This window comes from Ursus arctos, unplaced genomic scaffold (genome assembly GCF_023065955.2).
Source record: "Ursus arctos isolate Adak ecotype North America unplaced genomic scaffold, UrsArc2.0 scaffold_14, whole genome shotgun sequence".
Lineage (NCBI taxonomy): Eukaryota > Metazoa > Chordata > Mammalia > Carnivora > Ursidae > Ursus > Ursus arctos.
Genome location: NW_026622808.1, coordinates 22,727,171 through 22,744,361, shown reverse-complemented (window position 1 = coordinate 22,744,361; position 17,191 = coordinate 22,727,171). Strand labels below are relative to the sequence as shown.

General features: G+C 40.6%; 1 protein-coding gene across 1 annotated transcript; it reads left to right on the top strand.

The window, feature by feature from the left end:
- Positions 1-10,168: 10,168 nt before the first annotated feature.
- LOC125280938 (olfactory receptor 7A5-like) lies at positions 10,169-11,101 on the top strand. The gene has a single exon (XM_048211714.1). It carries the CDS (start codon positions 10,169-10,171, stop codon positions 11,099-11,101), a length of 933 nt encoding a protein of 310 aa, XP_048067671.1.
- The last annotated feature ends 6,090 nt before the right edge of the window (positions 11,102-17,191 follow it).

Sequence of the window (17,191 nt, the reverse complement as noted above, 5' to 3'; positions counted from 1 at the left end):
GGAGGTGACTACCAGGAAAAAAAAATAACACAATAATTTTTGCAAATAGGCTTCATTTATTTATTTATTACATTTATTTTTTTTATTTGTAGGTTTTTATTTAAATTCCAGTTAGTTAGCAGAAAGTGTACTTTTAGTTTTAGGTGCACAAAACAGTGATTCAATACAACCATATAACACCCGGCGCTCACTACAAGTGCCCTCCTCGATCTCCATCACCTATTTCCCCCATCCTCCACCATCTCTCCTCTGGTAACCAGGAGTGTGTCTCTGTGATTGAGAGTCTGTGTCTTGGTTTGCCTCTCTCTCTTTCTTTTTCCCTTTGCTTATTTGCTTTGTTTCTTAAATTCCACAGATGACTGAAATCATGTGTCACTTGTCTTTCTCTGACTGACTTATTTCACTTAGCACACTACTCTCTAGCGCCATCTGTGTTATTGCAAATGGCAAAATTTCATTCTCTTTTAGGCTGAATACTATTCCATTTTCTATGTATATACCACTTATTCTTTATCCTTTCCTCTATCCTGGACACCTGGGTTGCTTCCATGGTTTGGCTATTACAGAGAGTGCTGCTATAATGGGGAGCATGCATCCCATTTGAATTAGTGTTTTTGTATTCTTGGGTAAATACCTAGCAGTGCAATTGCTGGATCATAGGGTTGTTCTATTTTTAACTTTCTGAGGAAATTCCATACTGTTTTCTGGACCACCTGCCCTAGTCTGAATTCCTACCAACAGTGCAAGAGGGTTCCTCTTGTCCACATCCGCTCCAACACCTCTTGTTTCCTGTGTTGTTAATTTCAGCCATGGTGACAGGTGTGAGGTGTTATGTCATTGCAGTTTTGATTTGTGTTTCCCTGATGATGAGAGATCTTGAGCATCTTTTCACGTGTCTGTTGTCCATCTGTATGTCTTCTTTGGAAAAGTGTCTATTCATGTCTTCTGCACATTTCTTAACTGGATTATTTGTGCTTTGGGTGTTGAGTTTCGAAACTTCTTTATAGATTTTGGATACTAACCCTTTATCAGATATGTCATTTGCAAATAACTTTTCCCATTACTGCAGGTTGCACTGCTAGGTATTTACCCAAAGGATACAAAAATACTAATCAAAGGGGTTCATGCACCCTGATGTTTATAGCAGTGGTATCAACAATAGCCCATCTATGGAGAGAGCCCAAATGTCCATCAACTGATGAATGGATAAAGGAGATGTGGTGCATATATATAAAGGAATAATACTCAGCCACCTAAAGGAATGAAATCTTGCCATTTACAATGACCTGGATGGAGTTAGAAAGTATTATGGTGAGTTAAATTAGTCAGCCAGAGAAAGACAAATACTATATAATTTCACTTGTGTGTGGAATTTTAGAAACAAAGCAAATGAACATAGAGAGGGAAAAAAGGAGAGAAAAACAAGGAAGCCAACCCTTAACTATAGAGAACAAACTGAGGGGTGTTGGAGAGAGGTGGGTGGGGGGATGGGTGAAATAGTTGATGGGGGTGAAGGAGGGCACTTGTGGTGATGAGCACCAGGTGTTGTATGGAAGTGTCGAATCACTAAATTCTACATCTGACACTAATATTGCTCCGTATCTTTACTAACTGGAATTTAAAGAAAAACATGGAGAAAAAAGAAAAGTCTATACAATCCAATGATGAAGAAAGAAGATAGATATAATTTTTATAAAAATAAAATCATGTGCCATGTCAGACAGTGACAGGTGGTTTAAAGGAAAAAAAAAGTCGGTATAAAAACGAGTGGATGGGGAGGGTGCTAAGTTTTAATAGGAGTTCAGGAAGACCTGCAAAGAAGGTGACATTTTAACAGAGGCTTCAAGAAAGATGAAGCAGGGAGCAGGAGGATATCTGGGGGAGGTGTGTGCCCTGCAGGGAAAGCAGAGCAAAGGCCCTGCAGAAGGCACTTACTGCAGATCTGCAGATCTCAACATGCAGTCAGTGCCGTGAGGGAATTGGCAAGAGGAGAGAGATGAGAGGTGGTGGCAGAGAATGTTGAGGACCGAGGTGGCTTTCCTGCCACTGATGGGACTTCAAGACACAGGGAGTCCTTCCTTTATATGGTGTTCTTTGCATTCTATTACTTGTATTCCTAGGAGTTGTGGGAATGGAGATAGATCCCTTCCTTATTTCCATTGTTGGTGAACATTCTGGCACTTAAGGGTCACATATTGGAATATATGAATTCGGGTACCATTGTCCTGAGGACTGCTCATGCCCCACAACACACACGCACACACACACGCACACACACACACACTCACACACACTCACACACAGATGCACAGAGTGCATTCTGATCTCCTGGCACTGTGTTACTATCATGCTTTTCTCACCCCAGCCACAATAATGTTGAAAGAATGATAGAAGGCAAGCAGTCAAGAAAACAGAAGGGGGAATGAAACATGAGAGACTATGGACTCTGGGAAACAAACTGAGGGCTTCAAAGGGGAGGGGGATGGGGGAATGTGATAGGCTGGTGATGGGTAGTAAGGAGGGCACATATTGCATGGTGCACTGGGTGTTATATGCAAGTAATGAATCATGGAACTTTACATCAAAAACTAGGGATGTACTGTATGGTGACTAACATAATAAAATAAAAAAATATTATTATTAAAAAAAAGAAGAAGGCAAGCAGTCAACATCAGATTACCTTTACTCTGAAGACAGTGTAAATAGCACTTAAATTCTAGTTAGTAAGCCTCCCAAGAACATGGAAACATGCACTCCATGTTAATACAATCATCTTGTGTCCTATATTAAAGAAACATAAAAAAGCAATTCCAGAAACACAGAGAGGAAAGAAAAGGACACAGGAGGGCAGAGATCTAATAAGCTCAGGTGGTCCCTGAGAGACGGTGATCAGCAGAAATCTTCCCTGGTTCTGGCAGCATTCCAGCCCCATTTCACATCCCCTGATGCCCAGAATAATTAACAAAGAAGGAAAAAAAAAACCAATGCATCAAACAAGAAAGGAGTGATATTTTTATGATATCAAGATATTTTAGTCATTGAATATCCCTGTAGAAAAATGTGCAAAGGGAATAAACCTTCAATTTACAACAGAAAGTACACAATATAGGATAATAGAAGGGTTGTTTTTTTTTTTAAAAGATGAAATAATAAGAGATTTTCCAAATGATTTTAAATGCAAAACTTTTGGAATCAGACAACCAGGTTTTGAATGTCAGATCTACCACATATAAGCTGTTTGAACTTGGGAGAGACAAGCAATCCGTTCCAAATGTGAATATCTTTACTGAACTAGTGGGGATAGCAGCATCTGTCTCCTAGGGTGACAGACAGCGGTCGTTAGTATGTGTAAAAAGCTTACCATATAGTTCTTTCCTGTAAGTAAATGAGTGATTATCACACAAGTGAAGAGATTTGGCTGAGTTTTTTCTTCCACCTCATACATATTCCCATAGTTTCCACACCTCTTGGTAATGAAGCATTACAAAGTGAAGCTAGTTAGCTTACCCCTTTTTGCATATGAAACACAATTTTATGGGAATACTCACCTTGACAGAAGATGCTGAGAAGTGGATGTAAATAGAGAACTGCTGTTGCAAGGAAATAGCTGCCTGCATGGGTCTGGGGCTTTCCATAAATACGGAACACGCTCAAAAACACACATCTTAGAAAGTTCACAGCTCACATCTCCATTCCAATACTCTGTTTTCCTGCTTCCCTTAGCCACAAACTTCTTGGATATGTTCTAATTTCCCTGGAACCACTTTAGGTCTTCCAGTTCCTTCCCCCTCCTCATCCAACTGTGTTTCCATTCCCACCACGTGTTGTCAACAGTGATGTCTGTATTGCTGAGACCAGTGGACACTTCTCTTTTGAACACATTACATAAATTAATTAATGAGTCTACCTAGTCTCAGGTGACCTCATGTAAAACTTCTCAGATTCCATTCTCTCCAATCCTTTCCTGAAATACCTGCTGAGCTCTCAGACTCACCTGGGTGGGGTCTATAAGATGAAGGTCTCCATCTCAAGGTCCCAATTTCTCCCTTGATGGTTGATAATGGAGACCAAAGTTCTGTTCCCAGACAGGACAGCAGGAAGCAGTGAAGCGCGGGTCCCCCAGCCAGACTTAGGAACCCAAAAGCAACAACCATGTCCCGGCCAGTCCAAGGATTCACATGCTGAAGTTCTGAAGCAGAGGAGATATTTACAGCTCCCTGTGTCTGCTCACTAGGCGCTGTTTCCATTGTTACTCCCTCCTCAGAGCACTGCATTCCCTGTGGGCCACTGGTCTGGATAGGAAGGAAACTTTTCCTGCTGAGACTCTGTTCCTGGGAGACCAGAGTAGAAGTCAGGTGAATCCAGTTTGCATTCCTCCTTCTCATGAACTTGCCTGCCTTCCAGAGATCTAACCTCCTTGCACTTTCCCTTAACCTTGAGATGATATTGAATTGTTTTAGTTGAGGGTTTGCTTTACTATTTATAGCTTTGGGGTGATGTTAATAAATAAGCCATGTGATCTTTTTCATGTTTGGTTTTGAAAGAAAAGTCCAAGTATCCACCTTAAAGTCTGAAATAAATTCTGTGTTTGTTCCTTCAAAGGGAGGGCCCCTGAACTGATATCAAAAATACCTCTGACAAAGACTTTAGTAGGAAGAATAATGTCCCCTAGATATTTCCACATCTTAATCGACAGAATCTCTGGGTATGTCTTGTGTATTCAAGGGAGAATTAAGGTTGCAAATAGTATTAACATTGCTGGTCAGCTGACCTAGGATAAAGTTATTCTGATGATCCAGGTGAGCTCAATAGATCAGAAGGGACTTCAGATGTGGAAGAGGGAGGCAGAAGACTTGGAGTCAGAGAGAGATCTCGAGATGCTATGTTGCTGGCCTTGAAGATAAAGGGAGGGCACATGAGGCAGGGAGTACAGGTGGCTCTAAAGCTGGAATAGGCAAGAAAACCTGTTCTCCCCAGACCTCCAGACTGAGCTCTTCTCTGCAGACAGAGTGATTTTAGCCCAGGGAGACTTATTTCAGACTTCTGACTTCCAGAACTATCAGAAAATAAATGGTGTCATCATGAGCTTAGGAAAGATGGTCACAGTAGTTCCTGAGGGAGAGCCTGCTCTGTGCCAGGGAATTTCCTGTGAGCTCTAAAATTTTACTAAGTTCTCAGACCAAATCTTTAGATGTAAACCTCCAGTTTACAGGTTAGGGAACAAAGGCTTCCAAGGTTCATTTCCTTTCCTGAGGGATAAGAGACACATGCAAACTTGTCTGACCATCTAAGGTCAGACCTGAGGTGGGAGGATTCTGGGGGAAGAAGAACGCACCTGACTCTGACACTGGACCACAGCCTTAACACACAAACATTTGTACAGACCAAGACAGGCAGCATCAATGACTGGGAGCTAGTTACAAACGCAGACTCTCTGGGTCACACTTGACATGCCAAATTAGTAACAGCACTTCCCAAGTTATAACAGTCAATAATTTATCCAGACATTTTCAAGTCATCTGGAGGCAAAATCATCCCTGGTTGAGAACCACTGGCCCATCTCATTGCATTCAAGTCAAAGCACATCCATTCATAATGACCCAGTTCATAATTCTGGGTTGTTCACTCAACCCTTTCAAGTCACATTTCTACAAATGTGGAATGAGGCTCATCATTTTATGGTCCTTTTGCAAAATATAAATGAGACAATCCATATATGCTTATGAGCTTATGAGCTCAACCCAGTGCATTAAATGGTCTAAAGAGATCTTTATAACATCAAATGTTTTATAAGTGAAGGACTAAATGTCATATTTTAATCTGTATGAAAAACAGCAAACTCTTAATTGATTTGTCAAAAGAATTATGAATCCAAGGGTTGTTGTGCCCATGGTTTTATATCAAAAGAACTCACTTTTGCTTGTTGGAGAAGGAAGACCAATTTTCTAAGGCTATGAGGAGGTGTTCTCCCACCACAAGTCAATGTTTTACAGACCCAGAAACATAGTCAAGAAAAGTTCCTCAGTCTTAGATTTGGAAAAAAAAAAAAAACTTTCACTCAGGTCTGTGGAAGGTTTCAGTGTTGGAGCTCTGGAAGCTAGAGAAGTTCAGGAAGGAGTAGTAAACATTGGATGCACCTGAATTCTAACCTGGTCTCTTGGGAACAGAGAATCTATAGGAAAAAATTCCATTCTGTCCAGATAAGTTCCCATGGGGAGATGTGCTCAGGGGTTGGAGTAATAATGGTAAATGTGTCTAATGAGCAGGTATAGGGAACAGATACAGCAAACACAGGAGTTGTAAATATCCCCTCTGCTACAGCCCCTGGGCATGTTCAACCTTGAGCTGGCGGAAACATAGTTTTTGCATTTGGAGTCCTAAGTCTGCTGGGGGACCCATGCTTCACTCCTTCCTGCTGTCCTGTCTGGGAACAGAGCATTGTTCTCCATCATCAACCATCCAGGGAGGAATTTGGACCTCCACATGGAGACCTCCCTCTCAGATACCCCATCCAGGTGAGTCTCAGAGCTCAGCAGTTATGTCAGGAAAGGGTCAGAGAGAATAGAAGCTGAAAGCTTTTACCTGAGGTCACCTGACTGTCTAACCAGTGAAGCCTGGGGCCAAAAGACCATTGTGTTTGTGGTTTGTTCATTTTTTTTTTTTGTTTTTGTTTTTGTTTTTTTTGGTGTGGTGAACTCATTCATTTATAGTCAACTTATTTAATATATTAAAAAAAGAAATGTCTGTTGAACTTAGCATGAAAATGATTTGCTATGCACCCTGACTATGTACAATGCACTCTGATATTTTCTATTGTGCTTTATTCTATTCTATTCTTTTTAAAAATTGTTTATTTAAATTCAATTAATTAACTAGTCTATTGTTAGTTTCAGAGTAGAGTTTAGTGATTCATCATTTGCATACAACACCCAGTGCTCATTACTTCAGTGCCCTCCTTAATGCTCATCACCCAGTTACCCCATCCCCCTACCGTCCTTGCCCCCAGCAACCCCCAGTTTGTTTCCTGGAGTTCACCATCTTTTATGGTTTGTCTACCTCTCTGATTTCCTCTTATTTCATTTTCCACTCCCTCCCTCTATGATCCTCTGTTGTTCTTGTTTTTTACCATAATTTTTTATTGCGTTATGTTAGTCACCATACAGTACAACCCTAGTTTTTTATGTAAAGTTCCATGATTCATTACTTGCGTGTAAGACCCAGTGCTCCATGCAATATGTGCCCTCCTTAATAGCCATCACCGGCCTATCCCATCCCCCACCCCCTACCCCTCTGAAGCCCTCAGTTTGTTTCCCAGAGTCCATAGTCTCTCATGGTTCATTCCCCCTTCTGTTTTGTTTCTTAAATTCCACATGACTGAAATCATATGATAATTGTCTTTCTCTGATTGATTTATTTCGCTTAGCATAATACCTTCTAGTTCCATCCATGTCATTGCAAATGGTAAGATTTCATTCTCCTTGATGGCTCAGTAATATTCCTATATATATAATTCTTTATATTCTTTATCCATTTACCTACTCATACAAACCACATTTCTCTCCCATGTCCTCCATCCCTGTGCTAGTGGCTCCCTACTTCTGTTCTCTCATCACTGGCAAGTTCTGTGAGCACAGATTCTCTCATTCCTTCATGCAATATGTATTTATTCCTACTGTTCCCAACCAAACTATGTCAGGGGGTAGTCAAGAGTCTGTATAACACACCCCAGGGCACTCAGAGTTTAGCAGGGAAACATACATAGAATTAAATAAAAGTTACACAGCGATAACTCCCACATGTAAATTACTGCAAGAGAAAGTGTCCTTTCTTGTGGAAATGTGAAAACAAAACAAAAGAAAACAAAACAAACATTCGTGAAGGAGATGACTCCTTGCAGTCTGAAAGAGGTGAAGGGATTGTGAAGATAGAAAGGAGGTGAATAATCCCTAAGAGACCAGTGAGCGACTCCAAGCAGAAGGCAGCAGGTACATGGAGTCTCTGAGCCTGGAGACTGGGGCTTCAGGTGAAGCTACAACTCAAGTTCAGTGTTTGTGACATGGATGTGGGCGAGGCAGCATGAGCGGGAATTTGGGGTTCAGTCTCCAGCGGGGAGTCACGAGGAAGGGGTTAAGGTGGGGAGGTAGACAGTAACTTAAATGCAATATAGAAATATATCTCCGGGTAAATGTGAATATTGGCTAGAGGGTGCCAGCCTGTGGTAGGTAGAGAGCCAACAAGGAGCTGAAAGAAGGCTGTGGAACTGGACACCCAGACGTGAGGGAGCAATGGGGACATTGGAAAGAAGAAAAAACTCAGCCAAATCTCATCGCCAGTGATGAGCACTCATTATCAACAAGAGGGAACTATGCTAAGCTCTTTACTTATATTTCCTAATTCTGTCAACCACCTTGAGATGACGGACACCTCTAGCTCTACTATTTTGGAGGGGTGATATTAACATTTAGAACAGTTTGGCCCTCCAAGTTCAAATAGAAAATATGCAGAGATCTAAAATAAAAATCTGAGTTTCTGATTATAAAAGTTTTGCATTTTGTATCATTTAGAAAAGTTCTTTTAGCAAATAATCTTTCAACATCCCCCATTTTTGTTGTACTGTGTGTATTTCCTTTTGTGAGTTGTGAGTGTCTTCCCCTTGCTTGTTATTCTGGTGGGATGTTCAGTGGGTCAGATGACCTGATAGTGTAAAATCCTCTCTACTCTTTCTTTTGGTAAAATCGCCTTTTGCTGCTTCATTGTTCTGGCCATCTAGGAGCTGTAACTGGGGTTGGAATGTTGCCAGAACCAAGGACCTTTGCTCCTCCTCACCATATCTAGGGGCCCCCTGAGCTTATTATATCTTTCTCCCCACTTTCCTTCCTCAAAATTTTTGCAACTGATTTTTTTGTTTCTTTATATTTATTTATTTATTTATTTATTTATTTATTTATTTAAGAGAGAAGAAGAGGGGGAGATAGAAGAGATCACAAGCAGGGGGAGTGGGAGAGGGAGAATCAGACTCCCTGCTAATGTGTGGCTTGAACCCAGGATCCAAGGATCATGACCTGAGCTGAATGCAGATGTTTAACCAACTGAGGCACACAGGTGCCCCTTTTATGTTTATTTAAATACTGGACACAAAATGATCCTATTAAAATGGAGACCCATGATTACAGGCTCATGGGAGATTAAACTCCTGGAATTTGTATGCTGTTTGACATTTTTAGGAGAAAGACAATTGGCTATCTGCAGCTTGCCATGTGTCACTGTTTGCCTAATTATTGTGGTGGAGGTGACAATACCCTGGTAGTGATTTTTGAACCAATAAATGAACAAATGTAAAGCAGAATGGTTAAGGGTAGTGAGAGATACAGGCTTCCAGTTAAAGAATGAATGAGTCATGGGAATAAAAGGCACAGCCTAGGGACTATAGTCAGTGATATTGTCATAGTGTTGTGTGGTGACAGATGGCAGCTCCACATGTGTTGAGCAGGGTGTAACGTTTAAATTGTTGAGTCACTGTGTTGTACACCCAAAACCAATGTAACATTGTATGTCAACCACACAGGACTTAAAAATTAACTTAAAAAACTCAAGTATTTTCTCAGAGCCTTTGTACTGGTTGTTCTCTCTGATGGGCACACATTTCCCCAGATAACTTGGTGTCTCCTGCTGTCTCCTCCGTGAAGGAGACCTTGTGTAAACATGGGCTGGCCTGCCCGAGCAACCTGTGGAAACTAACACCTCCATCCACTCTTTCTTTTTATCCCACTTTGTATTTCCTCATAGCACCTGTCACCTTCTGATATTCTATCTGATCTTTATCTGCTTATCTTCTCCACCACTGAATGTGCAGACACTTGTTTCCTGACACCTGTACTCTTTGCCTGGGGGTCAGTCAGTACTCAAGTTTATTCCTCAAACGTGTGACAGAATTTCTCATTGAAAGTATAAAATATATGAGTACTTGGGGGAAAGGCCAAGGGTGGGATGCACGTTCCTATTCAGAGCTGGGAAGGTCTTGAGAGGGGACAGATTTCATATAAAACCTATGGAAATTGGCTTTGTGAATGTAAAATAAAAGTTGTGGAATTTCAATGATATTTGTAATGTTCATTATAGAGAAAATTAGTCAAGTTATTTTTTGTTCCCCGGTAGTGACCTCCACCACATGGAACCAGGAAATGATACACAAATGTCAGTGTTTCTTCTTCTGGGATTATCAGGGGAACCAGAACTGCAGCCCCTCATATTTGGGCTTTTCCTCTCCATGTACCTGATCACTGTGTTTGGAAACCTGCTCCTCATCCTGGCTGTCAGTTCTGACTCCCACCTCCACAACCCCATGTACTTCTTCCTGGCCAACCTGTCCTTTGTAGACATCTGTTTCACCTCCACCACCGTCCCCAAGATGCTGTGGAACATCCAGACTCAGAGACAAGTCATAACCTATGAAGGTTGCATCACTCAGATATACTTTTTCCTGCTCTTGGCTGGATTGGACAACTTTCTTCTGGCTGTGATGGCTTATGATCGCTTTGTGGCCATCTGTCACCCCCTGCACTACATGGTCATCATGAAACCCACCTACTGTGTACTGTTGGTTCTGGTGTCCTGGACGATGAGTGCCCTGAATTCCTTAATACAAAGTTTAATGGTGTCATGGCTGTCTTTCTGTAGATTGGTGGAAATCTCCCACTTTTTCTGTGAAATCAATCAGGTGGTCCAACTTGCTTGTTCTGACAAGTTTCTTAATGACACGGTGATGCATTTTGCAGCTGGATTGTTGGGTGGTGCTTCCCTGGCTGGGATTCTTTATTCTTACTCTAAGATCGTTTCCTCTATATGCCGAATATCATCAATTCAGGGCAAGTATAAAGCATTTTCCACCTGTGCATCTCACCTCTCACTTGTCTCCTTATTCTATTGTACAATCCTAGGAGTGTACCTGAGCTCTGCTGCTACCCAGAGCTCCCACGCAAGTGCAGTGGCCTCGGTGATGTACACAGTGGTCACACCCATGCTGAACCCCTTCATCTACAGCCTGAGGAACAGAGACATAAAAGGGGCTCTGAAAAGAATCATTGGGGTTCCAATGTTGTAATAAGTGCCCATGATTGCAGGGCTTACAGACTTGGAGGCAGGAACTATTATTTTTGATCAGACTATGAAAATAGAATCTATTCCTTCTATTTATTTCCTGGAATTTCCATTTGTTTGAATTCATTTTCTCCACACACTTAGGTAACTCACTTTATTAAGGTTTCACTCTGTCTAATACACAGTTTCCCCTTTGTCCATTTTTGGCTGTTCCCAATATTGTCCCCAACTTTGTGTCACAAATGCCTGGAACTTTCTGTATCTTACTTACATGGGACATGTTGGATTTCTTAAAGTAATTTCACTTCAAATGACTTATATCATGCCAAGTACATTTTCCCTAGATTTCCCCTAATAATAATCATGAGTTGCATTCTCCATATGGAAGAATCTACACTTGGCCACTAAGCCCTTTATATAACTTCATTGTAGAGGAGAATAAAAAACCCCAGTTTTCACCTAGGGTTTGTCAATCTTGTTACATCCCTACCATCATTCCTCTTCCTGATAACGTGGACTCTAATACTGTCCCCTTTAAGTCTCAGTCTCCTCACAGGGATGGTTAGGTTAGGAAAGCCCAGGCACCCCCTGCACCCCTGTGCTTGTGGACATTCCCACAGATGCTTCCCTGACCAGAGCCTCTGCTGTGGCTGCACCAGCCCTTGGGTTCTTACTGTGACTGCAAGACAGGCTTCTGCAGCACACATCAGAGATTCTAACAAAACCAGGTTTAGTACTCACAGGTCCTGGAGGGCAGAGGCAGAAAACTCTGGGGGGAGAGGGAGTGCAGAGTTTCAGAGAGAGATGAAGGCCAGACCTGGGGTCCTGCCTTTACTGGGGTCCATGGGAGGGTGCCTGGAAGTTTGCAGGTTCCCTCTCTATTTATGATTTTAAAACATAGGAGTGAAATTCTGGCTTGGAAAGGGAAAGCGGGGTCACTCATATGTCAGTATTGAGGTTACGCTTTCTGAGGAGGTGCTTCATGGCTGGAGCTGCCTGGCTGATAGTGTCCCACACCTGACAATATGTTTATTCGGCATGGTCGTCCTTAAAATGGATGCCTCAGAACTCAAGCTTAATGTCAGGCACTTACTCTACAAACATGGTACCGTGTTTCTAACTAGTCTTGTTTTATTCTATGTCCTGTGTGTCCAGAATGCCCACCATAGCCACTGGCAAAACCTGTTAGCAAGTATGTATCTCCCAGTGCAGTCTACATGGAAATACAAATGTGAATAAATAGCGTGACCTCATATGTGTCAGTGTCAGAGATGACCGTAAACATGAGGATGCATTTTATTTGGGTTAATGCCCAGTAGTGTAATTACTGGATCATATGGTACTTCTATTTTCAGTTTTTTGAGGAACTTCTATTCTGTTTTCCACATTGGCTTCTCCAGTTTGCATTCCCACCAACAGTGTGCAAGGGTTTCTCTTACTCCACATCCCCAGCAACACTTATTGTTCCTTGTGGCTTTCACTTTAGCCATTCTGACAGATGTGAGGTGATATCTCATTGTGTTTTTGAATCCATTTCCCTGATGATGAGTGATGTTGAACATCTTTTCACGTGTCTGTTGGCCATTTGTGTGTCTTCTTGGGAGAAATGTTTTCATGTCTTCTGGCCACTTTTAAATTGAATTATTATATATTTACTTTTTTAGTGTTGAGTTGTATAAGTTCTTTATATATTTTGGATATTAACCCCTTGTTGGCTATATCACTCACAAATACCTTCTCTCATTCAGTAGGTTATCTTTTTGTTTGTTGATTGCTTCCTTCACTGTGGAAAAGCTTTTAATTTTGATGTAGCCATTTGTAACATAGTTGGTTATAGAGGGTATAATGCTAGGTAAAATCGGTCAGTCACAGAAAAACAAATACTGTGTGATTTCACTCATATGTACTATTTAGGAAGCAAAACAAACAAATAAAGAAAAAAGAGACAAACAAAAGAACAGACTCTTTAATATGGAGAAGAAAGTGGTGGTTGCCGGAGGGGAGATGGGTGGGAGAATGGGTGGCATAGGTGATGGGGATTAAGAGTACACTTATCGTGTTGAGCACTGAGTAATGTAGAGAATTGCTGAATCACTGTATTGCACATCGGAAGCTAGTATAAAACTGTATGTTAATTACACTGGAATTAAAATAATAAAAAACTTAAGAAATAAAAGCGTGCAACATTTCACACCACCCATTTTATTATGATCCAAAATATTTCTTTTTCATGCTGTGCATGTATTGGGAAGCATGGAAGATTAGTGTCCACACCTGAAGGGGTTTATTCATTGAGGTGAAGGATTGCTTAGTTTCTTCTATGTTTTATCACAGTTATCTTACTGTTTCTACTTGAAAACTTCCACTGCTACCTGCTAATATGCCTCTCTCTATTGTTCCATGAAATAACACTCTATTCCTAGTATTTCTAACAAATGCTAAGGGATAGAGAATGAGCAATATCAGTAGTGTCCATTGTGCACCTTCTTCCTCCTCAGAAATCTCTTCCCCCTGCATGTCCAGAGGACGCTTCACACAAGAGCTGGATGTCCTGCTAGTCCTGTGGTTCAGAGTCACCGGTTCTTCTGCACAAACGTGCATGTCTTTTGTACTCTCGAAGTGACCTGGAAGGGAGCCCACATATAGTCACTTGTTCATCAAGTCATCGGAAATGAACGTGAGTAACAGAAAGATCATGACTCTTCTCCTTAATGTCAGATCATGTGCCACAAGTAAAAAGCAGCACATGTTCTAATTGCTTCAGATCTTTTCACTTGGATGATTGTGTCAGTCAGCTCTTGCTGTGTAACAGACTGTCTTTGTCAAATGGGATAACATAATACCTTAACAATCAAATGGAATTATGTGCTGGGGAGCGTTTCTGATCTCTGCTGGGTCCTCATGGGTCTGGAGTCAGGAGTGAATCTCTGTGTTGTGTTTATTTTTCTAAATATTTATTTATTTGAGATAGAGAGAGTAAGAGCAAGTGAGAGAGAGAGAGAGTATGAGTGGGGGAGGTGCAGAGGGAGGAGGAGAATCAGGCTCTCCACTGAGCAGGGAGCCTGACACAGGGATCAATCCCAGGACCTTAGGATCATGACCTGAGCTGAAATCAAAAGTCAGATGCTCAACTGAATGAGCCACCCAGGTGCCCATCTACATTGGTTTCTAAGGCTCATCCATGATGTTGTTTGTGGTTGTGGTGTTCTTCTGTCTTCAGGTAATATTGCCTCTTATTTCTACATTTCCATATGTAGGTTAATCTTGTATTCATAGAAAAATTAGTTTATAATGTGAATTACTTAAATTTAATTCCGTTGTTCATATATCCATAGTGAACACCTGGCTTTCTTCCCCATTAGAAATGTGTTTTTTTACCCCTCCTAAGTGAGTGTCAGCTACCTGTGCTCTAGATCGTACCCGCAGCGAGGCACCATTAGGTTTGTTCCGCTGAATCAATCATTGGTGTACAATTACAACAATAACCTGCATATGTGAAATGTACACATTGGTGAATTAAAGGAGCTCCACAAAAATGAAGAGTACATGCTGCAAGTTTCTATTTGTCTATGACTTAAGACTGTACATAAGTTTTAACTGCTTTGGGAGGTAATTACTAAACATTTAAGCATCCCGAGCATCATATTCCCTATTTCTGAAGGTAACATGGGATTCTAAACATGACTTCATAAGGCCATTGTGGGGCATGAATAAAATGTGTGGAACTTCCTTTTTTATTTCAAAGAAAACATTTGAGGGTAATGGTTGTGTCTTGGATACGTGTGTGTTTCCATACATTTTCTTTCAAATAAGCTCATCACATGTGTTCACACACAGATGCATTTATGATCTCATCTTTTATGTTGAAAGGAATCTTGAGAAAGCTGGAGAGGATAGCACTGAGAAGAATGAACTTTTAAATTTATGTGAAATAAAACGATGCAGAAATACAGACAAAGATTTAAACTACAGTGGCTGACCTTAATTTTGATCATGAGTTTCTTTCCTATGTCACTGTCTCAAAGGTCCCATAGTCAGGTGCCACAAGGAACTCACTGCACCAAGTGATGGTGTCGAATATCTCCAAATCAATTTAAAATTTATTTTCTACCTACTGTGAGTTTTTAATGTAAGTTGTCCTTATCCAAGGTAAGCTGATGAGTGAATTGAGAGGCTTAAACTCCATTACCTCAAATAATTGTGTTGACTATGCCCATATGAGAATCCTCCTGCTGCGGTAAAATATCCCCACACTTGTTGCTAAAAACAAACACACATGTGCTCTTACAGTTGCGGAGTCAGAAGCTTGGAAGGAGCCTCATCGGGCTAATAGCAAGATGTCTGCAGGCTGAGCTCCTTCTACAGGCTCAAGGGAGGATCTGTTGTTTGCTCTTCAATTCCAGTCTCTCTTGCTGGCCGCCTGCATTCCTGGGCACATGGCCCTTCTTCCACCTTCAGAGACATCAGGGCAGCATTTTCAAAGTCTCTCTGACACAAACTCTTTTGTTGCTCTCGCCAACATTTGCAGGACTGTTGTCATTACCTTCATCCCACCTGGACAATCATAAGTAAGCATTTTATCTTTTTTAAAAATTAATTAATTCTCAGAGTCCATAGTCTCTCATGGAGGGGTGTGGGGGTGTGGGATAGGCTGGTGATGGGTAGTAAGGAGGGCACATATTGCATGGTGCACTGGGTGTTATGCTCAACTAATGAATCATCAAACTTTACATCAAAAACCAGGGATGTACTGTATGGTGATTAACACAACATAATAAAAAATTAAAAAAAAAAATTAAAGAAACAATTAAAAAATTAAAATGTCAAAAGATAACTTTCAAGTTAGTAATTAAATAACATTCATTAATACTTAGAAAATTATTTCATGAAGAATATTAGCTGATACATGTTTTGTAGGGAAGTATTCTTTTTTTGCGCATTTACATCTTTATTTTTTTTTATTTTCTAAGTATCAACAAATGTTATTTAATTACTAACTTGAAAGCTAGTATGCAATTGCCAACAATTTAATGCAGTCAAAGAGGATCAGAAGAAAGCATTCAGAGCTACAACACACAATATGTTAGTCTCGCAAAATATAAACAACTAAATCTAAAGTTGAAAAGGGTACGAAAAGCAAATGTTAAATAATAATCTATATAAGCCAGACTTTCATGTACCAAGGAGTGCAGATTACCTAAGCGTGAGCCTCTTTCGAAAATGACAATTGTTTTCTTTAAATAGTAGAATTTTATATATTCATTTACAAACTATGTCAAAGCCAAGACTTCTCTGGTCATTAGCTACACAGAAGATAAAGAAGCATAGATGCATGTGTTTGAATTCCGAGAGCCTTTCATAAATAAACTCCTGCATGCTTACATCTAGTGAAATTTTAAGGTGCATTCTGAGGGAATTCAAACACTGAGACCTGGGACCACAATATGAAGTGAAGCAACTCTACCCACAGAAACGGAACTGTGAATAAGGTACCTACGATATGTGTGCGTGGGCAAAACTTGAGGCAGGTTCCTAAATAATAAAATGCTGTTAAATTTTTTAAGTTACTAAGTAAAGAATTTTCTTTCTTTAAAAAATAAGATAAGATGACTGAACAGTATTTTTGTATTCTTTGGGTAAATACCTAGTAGTGCAATTGCTGGGTCATAGGGCACTTCTATTTTTAACTTTTTGAGGAAACTCCATGTTGTTTTTCAGAGTGGCTGTACCAGTTTGCATTCCCACCAACAGTGCTCCAGGGTTTCCCTTTCCCCACATCCTTGCCAATACCTGTTGTTTCTTGTGTTGGAATGAGGTTAGAGGTATCACAATTACAGACTTTAAGTTATATTACAAAGCTGTAGTGATCAAAACAGTATGGTCCTGGCGCAAAAATAGACACATTGATCAATGGAACAGAATAGGAAACCAAAAATGGACCCACAACTACATGGTCAACTAATCTTTGTCAAAGCAGGAAGAATATCCAAAGGAAAAAAAGACAATCGCTTCAACACATAGTGTTGGGGAAACTGGAGAACCACATGCAGAAGAATGAAACTCGACCACTTTCTGACAGCATACACAAAAATAA

What these genes read in the sequence shown, in the direction of transcription:
- LOC125280938 (XM_048211714.1), top strand. Translation starts at nt 10,169, where the DNA reads ATGGAACCAGGAAATGATACACAAATGTCAGTGTTTCTTCTTCTGGGA.